Raw genomic sequence first — 14409 nt, 5'->3', positions numbered from 1 at the left:
CAGCCGAGGTTCCTCAGAAAAAGGGGGTGCTAGAACATTATTCACCATTTTTTGTCGACTTTACACATGAAAATGACAAATTTTCCAAAAAAAAAAAAAAAATTGCCAACCCCCTGCATCCACCCTCTGGGACCGCCACTGCCCCTGTACATCATGACAGTAAAAGGACATTAGAACTTTCAGAATGTGCCACTTTCCAAGATTCTTTTTTTTTTACAAGAATCAATTTTTCAATCCAAATATACTGAAATGTACAGCCTTTCGAATCCTAACAAATGAAAATCACCAAATATTTTTTGTTTCCAGTTTTTTAGAATCAGTTCTACGAGAAACATTCCCTGTACAAATCTAATGCAGATTTCAGTAGTGAATTTAGAGGTTGGAACCTCTTAGTTGAAAAAAATTGTTGATTTTGTTCTTTTCTAAAGCAAAAAATGACCAGTCGCTTGAAAACCCTTTCTCTTTACCTGCCAAATAATTAAGAGTTGAAGTTTGGTGGTTATTGTTTCTGTTTATTTCGTAAAATACAGGGAAAGCCTGGTGTTAAGAAAGTACAAAGACATCTCTGTCAACAAAAGGTCTCTACTTTCATTTTCATTCAAAAACATTTCTAGACTACATATGTGAAAGTATATTTAACATAAATACATCAAAGGGTTTTTTTAAAAACATATTGTGTTTACAATGTGTGCTGGGATAATTAGATAAACCTAATATCTTTTTCTATAAAAAAAAAATGCTGCCTTGAGCCTGGCTGGTCAAATTAAAAAAAAAATTCTATTTATACTTAACAATAAAAGAAACACACCACTTACGTTTATTTATTTGGAATATACAATTCAAATGCATAATAACTGCAATGAACTGAAAATATGACATCAATAACTCAAATTTTGCAAAAATGAAGATTTACCAAATTTTCAGTTTTGAGGTCTGAGAAATTGACATTAAAAAATGCCAGCATTATCATTATGCCAAAAAAATGATGCAACATGTGCTTAGAATATAACAAAAGATTTGAAATTGTGAAAAAAAGTACAAGTGACAACTGGAAAACAGGAAAAAGTGGTATGTTTTTTTTTTAGTTGCTCAGTATCTTTCTTGAGATTTTGGAAAAGTAAACCATTGTTGGAACACAATCAAAGGCAATAATTAGCAGAGAGATGATAGACAACTCAAAATTATACATTTTCTCCATCTATTTTCTTTCAGTCATGTACATTATATAAAATTCAATTATAAACTATTACCTTATTATTTCACATACATATCCATTTCTGCTTCTGAGATGACTAATATTTTTAAGTTTTAATGAGATGGTCTATTCTTGAAAAATGTTAGGTAAAAAGAAAAATGGAAACAGATGGAAAAATAAAAAAAAAATAAAATAAAAATCATACGATAAACCATGTGATTTTTGAACTTCTGTAACTCAGACCCATAAAAACGGAAACACTGAACAACAGTAGGCCATCTTTCCGAGAGACTGTTCATTCAAACACCAGGTAGATCCAGTGGTATGGGTGGCACAGGGTAAGTTTCATCCCTCCATTTTTTTTTGTCCCAATGTATTGTTAGATGTATATGATGACAGAAAAATCAGGGATTTTTTTCTGTATTGAAAATGGATGACTCAGGATACATGTTTAAAGTTCCCTTACAAATCAACTAAATTAAGAGTAGATCAAAGAGTTATTTCCCTTTATGCTAAAATGTCTAATGCTTTGTATGCAATTTATTTTACTCTTACTGTTTTAGTAAATGGCGAACAAACATTACATGTGTTTATTACCTCTAATGGATGAAATCTTTTTTAAAACAAAATTTGGCATGTGCCACCCACTGCCCAAGTCTTCCATCAACACCCTCTCGCAACAATGACCCAATAAATAGGAAATTCTGGACAACAACAGAAAGCTTGATTCAATCAAGACAAACATTACACTAAAAAGGGAATTAAGTTTCATAATATGAAAGTACTATTATTCGTGGGATGCTTATTTTCATTGTTTTAAGACCAAACCACGGAATTTGGTTACCAATGAATAAGAGATTCCAATTAATGTGTATACTGTAAAGTTCAAAACCATGAATTCAAGAACCTACAAACTTGTGTTTCTTTCCTGATTCACAAAAATTGGTACCAACGAATTAAAGTATCTCCACAATATTAATTTTATATATAATGTTATGACAACAGCAGTCTATAGAAATTTTTGGCCATTTTTATCAAATGTATAAAATAACCTGTTATGTAGGACTATGCTCACCTTTGTACAAATTAACCAATCCATGAAAGAGTAATCAAAAGAATGTAATCCAGGACAAAGACCAGACATGGAAAACAAACATACACAACAAAGAACATACAGTAACTAAAATTATACATTCAAAGTAACAAAAGCAAATGAGCAACTTGGACTCCACTAAAAACTGGGAGCACGAACCAGGTGCACTGGTAGGGTAAGCATCCTCTGCTTTTCTAGAAACATGAAGCATGATAGTTCTATCCTCTAGGTGTTACAAACAATGAAGTCTTACATCACTCCAAACCACAAACTGTTATGACGACATTAATTCTGGCACAAATAAAGGAGCATATATATAAGAAAGTGTCAAAAACAGAACCAGTTCAGTAATATACGGTATAATTGTAAGAAAAAACTTCTGGATGTATTTACTATTGAGTAAAAGGCTTTTCTATGAGAAAAAAGAAAGACAGAGCAGTTTCGATTGGAAGTACATCCTGCATTAAAAGAAATTGTCCATACTACAGCATAAATTTATCTGCTTTATGAAGAAAAATGATATACTGTTATCACTATTTTGTATCATTTTTTTTCTGGAAAATTTGAAAAACTTGAAAAAAAAATTGTATGGCTTCAGTACAATTCATATTCAGAAAAAACGTAAGATCCTACTGAAAAGAATGCATTAAAAATCTGTATCTAAATGCATTTTTTTATATAAATAATAAATGCAAATATGGATGATTTACAATTATTGAAACAAAAAATGGATACACGAGTTGCTTCATACCCCATAAAAATGGCAACTGCTACAAAATGTACATCTTAACTGGATTTTAAAATTAGTTTTCAATACAAATATTAACATTTGAATGTATATCATTAAAAGTTACCAAGCATTTGTTCTAAAAAAACATTTTGAGATCCAATGAAATACTTAAGATGCTTTTAAAAGCAAGACTTAGGTGTACATCATGAACATATAATATGAAAATATATATAGTACAAATGTACATGAAATTATTTAAATGATAACTAGAGAAGGTTGATCCTGAACAAAACTGAATTGAATGACCAAAACTCCTGATCAAAGGACTATAACTCCTGATCAAACTATGATGAAAGAATATCAACAATTTAACCAGGTTTAAATGTGTGAAAGCATCACTGTTCGTGAGGGCCCAATTTTCATGGCTTTTGGTGGGTTTGAAAAACCACAAAATTTGGTTCCATGAAAAGGAAATTTCCGATTCATTTGTATAATGGGTTTGTCAAATCAACAAATTTAACAATCTACGAACTAAAGGTTTTTCCCTACACCACAAAAACTGATACCCACAAATAAAAGTACTTTCACAGTAACTTTTAATTTTCCAGGATTTCAGATTTACTGTCAAGAACTAGAAAAGGGAAAAACATTGTAAAATATAGGTCTGGTAGTATTCATATCACTCCAATAATATATGTGCACCAGTAGTGAAAAATTGACAGGAAAAAATATTAAGACACACAAGAAAAGCACAGAAACTTTTGAACAATGACAGAATACACGACATTAAAAAGTATCACAATTAATGTTTAAACTTTCTCCCACATCTTTCTTGGATAAACACATTTATTTACATCAAACATCCCTGATCACTGAACCCTTGTTCATTCAAATCCATACAGGTAACCAGTCTTACTTCCCAAACTATTTCAGTACCTCCACAATAGGAAGTATACTCATGCTACAGTTGGTGCCAGTCTAGAGATAAATGCAATGGCTTTGGTGAAAATGTTACGAACAACAGCAGGACACTGTGGCTTGTTACAGAGATATTCTACTGTAAGTCTTAGCTCATAGAATAATGTTCTGAAATGAAAAACATCTCAACATTAATGACTTTATCATATAAATGCTCATATAATTTTGATTGAAAAAAGAAATGTTTGTAGCTTGACGCACAATAGAAAATTAAAAGCCACTTAAATTAAAATTGCAAAGAAAGGACTGTTTTTGTTGTTGTTGCAAGTTTACCTTTTCCAAAAATAGAAATTAAAAATAATCTTAGTACTGAGTGATTTTCAAATCTGCAATGACTGGCCCTAAAATTCATAATTTGCAAGACCTATGAAAATGCACCTGCAAAGGACAAAGTTAGACAACTCAGTTTTACAATATCAAAAGTGCATTATCTCCCCATTCATGACTTTACCTGCAATAGGGATTTCTCCTAGATGAGTATCTGAGTAATAAGAATCTGTAGTAGATCACTGGTAAGAATATTGAGCATTTCCCACTGAAAATACAATAAAAGAATTGAACTAATGTTAAATCAAAAATAAATGCTAATTTTTTTAAAATTTGGTAAATCATTTATGTAAGTCAAAAGATTTTGTCAAGTATAATCTATATAAAAAAATCACATATTGATTTGTGCCAAATTTCTACTACTACCTTTCTCCAAAATTCTTCTAAAAAGTTGTAGTTTACACTAGTGACAATATACCTTATAGGTATTTTTTAGGTTGAAAATTTCATATTTTATTGAAAAAATTAGTAATTTTATATCTGCGTATTTTAATTCCCCAATCCCTGAATAATGTATACCATATGTCTGTATAAAGAGGAATACTTCTACTTGCTTGAATGATTTGTGTGTGTTTATTATTGCCTGAAGACATTTACTGCAATACTGTGAATATTTAATTTTGCCATAACAACTTTTTTTCTATTTTGAACTGTTTTCCTAACACAATTTATGATATATGCAGTTTAAGTAATTTAAGGAGGTAGACCTAAGGTAAGGGACACAACTCTTTCAAATCATTGGAATGTATAGGTCTCACTAACCACTTCTGGGTCAAATGGCCACCCCCACCCCACCTCTATGTAGTACCAAAAACACACTGAACCTAGACATGCATTGTAAGTGCATTATTTGTGTGTATTATGATTAAAAGTAGTCAAAATAAAGCTGAGAATGTGTACTTTATAATCATACATGTAATTAACTACAAAAGTGTATGAATATTGTTTACATGAATGAGTAATTTGCCTCCATGCTGTCAGTTAGCAGAACAGGTAAAAATGTGGATTTTCAGTATTATTTATTCAAGTAAATTTTGTAAAGAATTTCTACAATCATCGTACCATTAGCATAATGATTTTGAAAGCCTTATTTTCCAAGCTTTGCAATGGTATGCAACTTTAAGATGTCATGTGTCCTGGGAATTCACAGTGAAACTTTGAAAATGACTTTTTTAACATGTAAAGTAATGGAAACGTTAGAAGTGGTTAGTGAGACCATATATTCATCATATTACGGAAATAAATGTTCAAGTCTTCTGTTTTTCTTGTTTTATTTGTTAGAATAGAGCATTATGATCACAATGGTATATAGAAAGGGTATGTTTTGGCGTATTGGGTCACTCTGCAGGAAAAAAAACATGCGCCCATACCCTATACAAACTCCATGGGAAATTGGAACTGAAACTTCATTTCAATTTTTTATCTCTAATAGGCAAGTGTATTGTGTTTCACTCTTAAATATGGGTTCAGCTATAAAAAAGCAACTCAATTAATTATATGCAAAGATAGCAAAATTAATACCAGATAAATGTAAAACTAAGAAATCTGTCCCAAAATTAGCATGCCCTCCTCCCTTTTTTGACCAAAATACAAAAATCAGAATTATGGGTGCTGGAGGGTAAATCTTTTGGTATTTGGCTTATATGGCATGAAATGTGTAAATAAAATGATATATAAGGATGCTTTAATGGTGTTTTACATTAGAAATCTGACAAAAATATCAAATTTCACAGTTTTCACAGTGTACAGACTTTCACTGCATTCTTTCCATGACAGCAAATTTTCAATATTTTAAGCAGTATCTCCATCAAAATGGTCATTTTGGTTAACTTTAACACTCAACATGTACTTTACAGCACTATTTGCTAAGAGATAGCCTGAATACATGACAAAAGGGAAATCTATACCAGCGACGAGACAAAAATTAAAGGTAAAATTTGAAAAATTGACTTATACACCAACTAAAACTGAAAATTTGACATTTTATTACATGCATTCCTAGATCTGCATTTTAAGTAACATTTTACTATTACAAAGGATTATTACAAAGTTAAGTCCTAACTACCAAAAATTGGGACAAAAAACTTCAATTTCATATAAGAAGGTACTGGCTGTCAAATTGCACTCTAAAACATTATGCAAACAAAATTGTTTAGCTCACCAGGACTTAGCATACACTATGACTAATAAATCTATATATTGCCAGCCTGCAAAGAGATTTTAGGCAGAAAATGACACTTTAAAACTTAAACTTGAGAAAAATACCTCAAAATTTGAAATATGACCAAAAATTTATGAAATTTCAACAAACTTGCATATTATGAGACTATTAACTAAAAAAAGAAGACAAGAAGACGAGAATGGTCTGTTTAGTATTCCTTAGGTGTCAAACACTTAAACTTTCCCCAAAAAGATGAAAATCGACTACTTTTATTTTTTTGCCATATTCCTTAATAGGTGTCATACCACTATTTCTGGTCTCCATTACTTTCTATGATAAATTCAGCTTTTTATAAGCATCAAAATATTTTTTACATTAGTACTGATGGTGCTAGAGGTGTATCATTATGATGGTCACCCTTTACCTTAACTCTCATAAAAATAACAACATACCTTATGTGCCTTCTGAGAAAGAATGGTAAAGTGAAAGTAGACAGGTACAGAAATCACTACTTTCGTTTTGAAATATAGCCATATCAAAGGTCAAGGGGCCTAGAGTTTTTGTTCAGAATTGTTTTACCCTACACTGAATAAAGAAAATGTTTTTAGAGTATTGCTTATTCATTTAGCTTTCAGATGACACCAAGTTTGTATACCTCTACAAAACAAGGAGAATGATAGGGTGCAATATTGGGACTACTTCGTGTCATTACGAACTACTTTCTTGTATGTTCAAGCGACTGGTTTCTGAAATAGTGGTATTACACCTTTACATCAATGGACTGATTTCACTCTGTTTCAGAGGAAAGCTTGAAAGGCTTTGGTGAAATTGCATTTGATACAAACATATCATTGATTTCAAGAGTTATGTCTGTTACCCTAGGTCTACCTCCTTAAAAATGATAAAAATACTGATTTGGTAATATAACTCTTTTTCCACATTACATGAACTTGAACTAAGCTTAAATACTCAAACTTTAATTTCTAGTACAGAATGAAAATTAAACTTTTAATTTTCATTTATTATCAATACATGTTTTTAATAAATTTTAATCAGTTTAGAAAAAAATGACTTTGTCACATAACACAAAAAAAAGAATTAAAGAAAACTTTTTCTTAAAGTTATTTATGAAGGCAAAATACAGGCACATGTTCATGACACCACTCAAAAACATATAAGTAGATAGAATAAAACTTACGTGAATGTCATCAAGAACACAGCGGGCATTATGAATATTTCAGTGCAGGCTATAAACCGTAGTATACTGGTCTGTTGGCCCTGTAATTTGGCTATCATATTCCTTACAAACTGTAATGATTGGGGACCCATCACCTTAAAATAATAATGACCATTCTCATACAGTTTAGCTGAGGAATAAATGGATTGCAACACTGAGGAGCAATACCATAACAATGGATTTCAAGCAAAAATGATGATGACAATTTTGTAATTCAAATATTCTTTGGTTAAAGGATTTCAATACAATAAATTATGTAAAAACTAACAGAGATTTAAGATTCTTATCACTCCAATCATACACTTACCTCTTTTTGTGAAATCGACCACAGAATTTAAAAAAATTTTGCAAATTATTTGAAGTTCATATACTATAAAAATATATATTTTCCTAAAGTTTGTTTTTATATTCAACTCTGTTATGTCTGTGCTAAATACTTACATTTAGAATCTGTATGGTAAAATTACAGGCATGCAACAAAGCGTAGAGGAATATCGGTATCAATGACACTGGTTATAAGTTAAGGTTTATAACAGTTATTTCTACCTTTCTAAGCCAGTGATTAAAAATGCACAATATATTCCAAGGATAAAGACCAGACAGGGAAACTGTTTCTAATTAGCAGTCTTTGTAAGAATTATGCAAATCATGTAATATGTGATACATCCAAAAAAAGACTACACTTTTTTATTTTGCTTATGGGTTTATATGATGAAATAAATAATTATTTGATCCAATATGTCTGGTCTTAGGTGATAATTCACATCATAAATCCAACAGTTTTTATTGTATTTCAGTGACAACTAAAGAGTTATATCCCTTAATTTTGAAATCTTCCAAGACATTATATATCATTTATATCTACTAAAATCAAGGATAATATGAAAATCCACATACTAATACCTGTTTAATATAACATTTGAAACAAAATATCAAAAATCAAAATATGTACGCCTTTAAACCATCAATCATATTTTGCATGATTTTTAGCTGGAGTGCTACCTTAGTTTCTACATTAAAGGATACTTGTAAGTGGGTAACTGTTCATGAAAACTAATGAGTATATGAGATAATGACAACTATCTTCAGCCAATAACATAGACAGGAACTGCCGATTCAGCTGAAAGTTGGGCAACCTCTGATGTAATCTTAGGGCACTGGTAGCTGCACTGCTGATCAAAGCACGCTGATAGAATCCATAAGGACTACCACTGAAATGTCATCAACTTAAATAATTTGTTCCTAATCAAAGTATTGCAGTACTGAGTCAGTAAGATCAAATGATCAATTAGTTTAATGGCACACTTGGTCCATGCTCCCAGTTTTTAGTGGAGTCTGAGTTGTTACTTTGTATGTACTATTTTAGTCACTTCATGTTCTTTGTTGTGTTTGTCTGTTTTCCATGTCAGGTCTTTATACCTGGATTACACTAAACAGTCTTTTGATTTCCACTAGAATCTTGGTTCCCTTGATTACGCTTCAACAAAGTCAGAACTACTCAGGCTTTCTCATTATGCAGGAGAAAAATCTTGTATGCACTAGGTGGAAGAATCTGTCTGATCCAACTATAATATCATATAAGTAGTTGAACTTGTCGAATCTTTAACCATTACTTTTTTTCGTGGTTTCAGATGTATTCAAACTTATTTAATTTTTCCATGTTTCAAAGAATAGCGGAAAACATTTGTATTAAAGGTGCGCTCGATTAGTAAGTACACTGTGTCACATGATCCCGCTAAAAGTGTTGTTGAGTAAAAATTTTAATGATTTATGTTTGCTTTTCACTATAAGATTGTTTTGTATTTTGACATGTATTATACAGATAACATGTACTGTTAAAAAAAAAACAATAGTCTTAAGTATTTCTCTTGAGACCATTATTCAAGCACAGGGTTTGGACACAGGTTTCCACATTTCTATTTCCATTACATATCTGATGTAGTCTTTTGACAGAATTATTTATGTACATTTGTACTTAGATCTGGCTTTCTCTGTTTATTTTTGGTTTTCCCTAGCTGGCAGGATCTTTAAAAATAAGTTTCTCTGAATAGGTAATACTGGATCTAATTCTACAGTTTTTCTTTATGTTTTTTTTTTTTTTTGGTGTATGAAAATTGGGGCTGTTCCGATTACACTTATTTCACCATCGTTACATGTATTTTGCATAATAAATACTGGTTTCCTACTAACTGCCTGGGCAATCACTATCATTTATTTACTTGCCTTATGTTAGATTGAGTTAAGTTGATATTGATGTTTTATGCCTCTTTTGCAGTTTTAATTCAGAAGTACTAAATTTTTTTTCCACAAAAATATAACAAATATGTAATAGGAAATGTGAAAAATAGGAAAAATAGGGCATCAAATAGAATGGGTCATTAAATAATAACCTGCCACCTTGCAAAAAAGTGTAAGAGGTGGGGTAAAAACAATTTAAAATGGCCATGATGGTACTCAATAACTTTATAAAGTACAAAGTTTGAGAAAGATTCTTCAACATCTTCCGAAGTTATCATCTGATAACTATTGTAAATGGACAGGTGGTTGGACACCCAACCTTTGGGGGTTATTACATAATACCTTGCAACTTCATATGGAGGTTGTAAGTGTTGTAAAGAATGAATAGTTTGAAGTACATGTAGTTTACGAGTATTTTTCACAACTTGGTGTACTCACCCAATTATAGGAAAGAAGAACAAAAATGTACACACTAAAGTAAAAATTCTGGTAGCCCAAAGTGCTGACTCAATCTTCCTGGACATCATGAAGGTCTGAAATGTAAATGTAGAAACCTAATGCTTTGTAAGACTAACCTGATTTAACTTAATAAAGTTTGGCATACCTTGATAGTGTTAAAAATTGAATCTGTGACCTGTACATTCCCCTAATGTATGTATGCTTTCATGTAAATTATCATAATTTACTTCATGTATAAATTTACTTTAAAATGAGTAAAATGAAAACCTTGTTCTCCAAAAGACACTGCTGTTCTAGTATATAGTTGTAAGTCTTGTTCTAGTTTCATTTTCCTTCCAGGAATTTTTTTATGTAGAACATATTGAAAAGCAAAAACCTATGTGCATTTTATTGTTTCATTCAAGGATTTGGAAACACTGCATTACAATACAAAATCTTCTATTCATTGATTTTTCTTAACACTTTTATCATGTAGAAATATATATATTTGTCATTTTTTGGTCTGTATTTCACACAAAAATAATGTTTTACTCTTAACTGAATTCAGTGCTCTCTAAATTTCAGAGTTTCCATGCATATGAAAGGTAGATTAGTACCTATTCTCATGAAACCACAGAGTCACGTAATGAGACTTACATACCCTATAGACCACTTAAAATTTTAGCACTTCATTACTGTTAGATGCACTACAATGTATGAGCACTGTACTATAAAATTATAGGCAAAGCCAAGTGAGGTGTACTACCAGTATTTCAAATTTATGGGGAGAACTCTGTTAAGTCAAAGTATGATTGCAGAAAAAAAAACAGAAATTTGGCTGGTACATATAAGAAAATAAGTTGGTCAGTAAAGAGAAAAAAAATAACCACACATTTAATTTGCTGCATGGATACTTACCAGAACTGACCCACTGCCAGCTGGCTGACTTGTTTCACCATTGGTTTCAGTATTTCCATTATCTGCCATTGTTTTTACCTTCAAAAACTAAAATGGATACCATACAATGCATACAAGTTACAAGATGTTTTAATAATAAAAATTGTATGTACATGTACATGTAATGATGCACTTGCTTCCTTTCAACGACAAGCTACAGCTTTACATTGTATATGGATTTGTTCATTTTTTAATAAAATGCTTTGCATGATGCAGCTTAATTTGACCTTGAACCAGAGTTAAAAATAGTAGCCTGCCTGCTAACCCAAGACTGGCTTTTTTTGGCAGGGCTGTAGAAAATGTAGGAACTGTAGAAAGGTTCTCATTCCGGTAGAAATGACCTCCCTATGGTAGGTTCACATATATGCTATTCAGATTTTGAATTAGCTTTTTGGGTCTCAACTTTTATATAAGTTAACCAAAGCAAGGATTTATATATAGCAAGGATAGAAATCTAACACAATTTTACATAGTACGATAACAAATATGTTGCATGGAGCGATATACAGCGAGATTACCAATGATGCATTATGTTGATACTGAACGTGCCCAGTTAATGGCGAACGATTTCCATCGCTTCAACATTTCATCACAAGAAATGTAGGTATTCTGACCCATATGGTTTGAAAAACAAATTAAAATATCCCACCACAAGTTGCCTACAGACTTTTTCAATGTTTTGTTTTGATCAATACCTCAATGTTTGAGACCTTAATCTCTTAACAAATTTTCAACCTGATCCCACTTTCAAAGGCGTACTTCCTTCCTCAATAAAAATTCAACTCTTTTTTCAAACCAAAATCATCCGTCATAAAATTTGTTAAAAATTGATCAGAAATAGTATGAGGGTATATACAAGGAGTTTTATATTTGTTGCTTTCCCTGCATTTGTGATATCAACGTTTATACAAGCCTTTGTTTTGACTCCTGAATGTGTAGCTCCGCCTTCAAGGGTGGTTACCCTCCTCATTTAAAATTTAAACTCCTTCTTCAAAACCCGATCTATCATCATAAAATTGATTTCAAATTGATCATAAATGGTCCGAGGGTGTATATAAGAAATTTTGTAGCTGTAGCCTCCCATTCTTGCGTGATATCAACGTTTTTATTTGACCAACTGTTGATTTAAAAAAATGGCGGCTGGAGTCACGCTCTCGAGAAAGGCATTCCCTCCAAAATAAAGTTCCAACTCATTCTTCAAAACCCAAATGATCCTAATAAAATTTGTTGTAAATTGATAAAAATGGTCTGACGGTGTATATAAGAATGTTTATAGCTGTAGCTTCCTCTGCTTTTGTGATATCAATGTTTTATATGACCTAATTTTGACTGTATAGAGGCGGCAAATAGCTATGGCTAGTATACTGAAATCTCACCACAGGAGATATTGCAATAATTTATGAGATGCAATTCCTATATTTAACTCCTTGACCAAAGGCATATAATCATTTGAAGTGTCACCTTGCTACACATCCTAAATCTTGACATGCCCAGATGTTTGGAAAAGGGATTAAGAATTCTCCACACTTCCCAATGCTTGGTTTACATGGTGACTTAACTTTTTTGGCAGATCTCTCTTGCCAAGAACGGGGTATGCCGTTTACACGGATGCATGGATTCAATAATGGAAGAATACAGCATTTTGAAGGGTCTAATTTCATTATTTCCTTTAATAACTAAATTGTAATGATGATTATGAGATAGGACAAATAGTGTGTCGATCTGAACCCAGCCAAGGCCCTACTACTGTACTAGGGGCCGCCCCTAGCCATTGTCACACTATACTTGGCGTCACATAAATAACATACTGTTAAAATTTGAATAAAAATATTTTCTACGACTTTATTGACACCTACCGTCGTTTAAATTGTCTTAAATGACTTGCTCATTCGTTTAGCCAAACAGCTTCTCAAAAACAAGTCGCTTATTAGCTTAAATCATGCGTAACAAATCCTTACGGGAAAATCCCATACTAATATCCGCCATGTTGGTTTTTATGGGACGATTTGTTTACAAACGGAGTTCGTAAGTTCCCATCGAACTCCGGTGACAATCGTCTGCTTGATCAACTTCTCGGTATTATACGTTGTACGCGTAAAATAAATCCGAGATATCCGAAATAACGCCAAAGTGCATTCTGGGTTCTTCGGTTTTTGGACAAACCATTTAAACGTAAACAACATCTCCTAGCAACCCGATCACTGTAAACATGGCCGACTTTTTACAATGTAAATATTGGCACCTAGAATTAAATTCTGACCGGAATTTAACGATTCAATGTTTAGGGAGAAGCCGTTTGGCTAAACGAATGAGCAAGTCATTTAAGACAATTTAAACGACGGTAGGTGTCAATAAAGTCGTAGAAAATATTTTTATTCAAATTTTAACAGTATGTTATTTATGTGACGCCGACTATAGTAATGGCATGCTAGTAATAGTATTGTGGACTAGAACAATCAGACCGAAATTTGATCGACCGAGGCAATTGTGTATATTTTTTCCTGAACATCATCACAAAAGCTACCTGATATATAAAATTAACGTTCTAAGCAAATTTCTAACGGGAAGGATCTTCTGATTTGAAATGATGATTCGGTTTTCTAGCCTCTAGAAATTTCGAACCTCACGTATGAAGAGTTAATCAGGTTATCTCCCCTTTACAGGCTCATGTGTTCGATTTAGCAAAGCGGTGTGCGCAGATTTCGGTGCTGTACGAATTTGAATCGGTGACCCAACAGATGCCATTCATATTTAAAATATGTTTAAACAGTGAATGGGGTATTTCTTTTTAAATTTTATCTTGATACAGGAGTTGCCGCAGTATTTTTTAATTTGAAAGCTAATCAAAGTGATTTTTAAAGTTGACTTTAAAAGCACGCTGATAAATATTTTGGATTAATTAAAATGGTTAAAACAGAAATTAAAACAAATCCAAACTTTAGACAGCAGATTTATTCGGTTATTTTCGATACATGGTATTGCCATATACCAAATGTGTACACTTTTAGGATGTATGCGGCAATACCATGTATCGAAGATAACCGAATAAATCTGC

The 14409-nt window shown here is 32.0% G+C and overlaps 1 protein-coding gene across 1 annotated transcript; it reads right to left on the bottom strand.

The window, feature by feature from the left end:
• Positions 1–491: 491 nt before the first annotated feature.
• LOC148605661 (transmembrane protein 33-like) lies at positions 492–14005 on the bottom strand. The gene is made up of 8 exons (XM_088548985.1): positions 13879–14005; positions 11316–11402; positions 10398–10492; positions 8748–8932; positions 8163–8230; positions 7683–7816; positions 4448–4531; positions 492–4104 (listed from the first exon to the last, which is right to left on the bottom strand). Exons 2-8 carry the CDS (start codon positions 11382–11384, stop codon positions 3975–3977), a joined length of 765 nt encoding a protein of 254 aa, XP_088405111.1. The 5' UTR covers positions 11385–11402; positions 13879–14005; the 3' UTR covers positions 492–3974.
• Positions 14006–14409: the final 404 nt, after the last annotated feature.

The sequence above is a fragment of the Perna viridis genome, chromosome 10, assembly GCF_037379345.1.
Source record: "Perna viridis isolate PV_CMFRI_1.1 ecotype Kerala chromosome 10, ASM3737934v1, whole genome shotgun sequence".
Taxonomy (NCBI): domain Eukaryota; kingdom Metazoa; phylum Mollusca; class Bivalvia; order Mytilida; family Mytilidae; genus Perna; species Perna viridis.
This window is presented reverse-complemented; position numbering and strand designations above follow the sequence as displayed.

Bases quoted from the DNA above. Each gene is read 5' to 3' on its own strand.
- LOC148605661 (XM_088548985.1), bottom strand. From the start codon at position 11,384: ATGGCAGATAATGGAAATACTGAAACCAATGGTGAAACAAGTCAGCCA. The intron at 7,817-8,162 runs GTAAGTATTTAG...TATTATTTTAAG, and splicing joins TTACCATACAGATTCTAAAT to GTGATGGGTCCCCAATCATT. The intron at 4,105-4,447 runs GTAAAGTCATGA...TTTTCATTTCAG, and splicing joins AGGAGAAATCCCTATTGCAG to AACATTATTCTATGAGCTAA.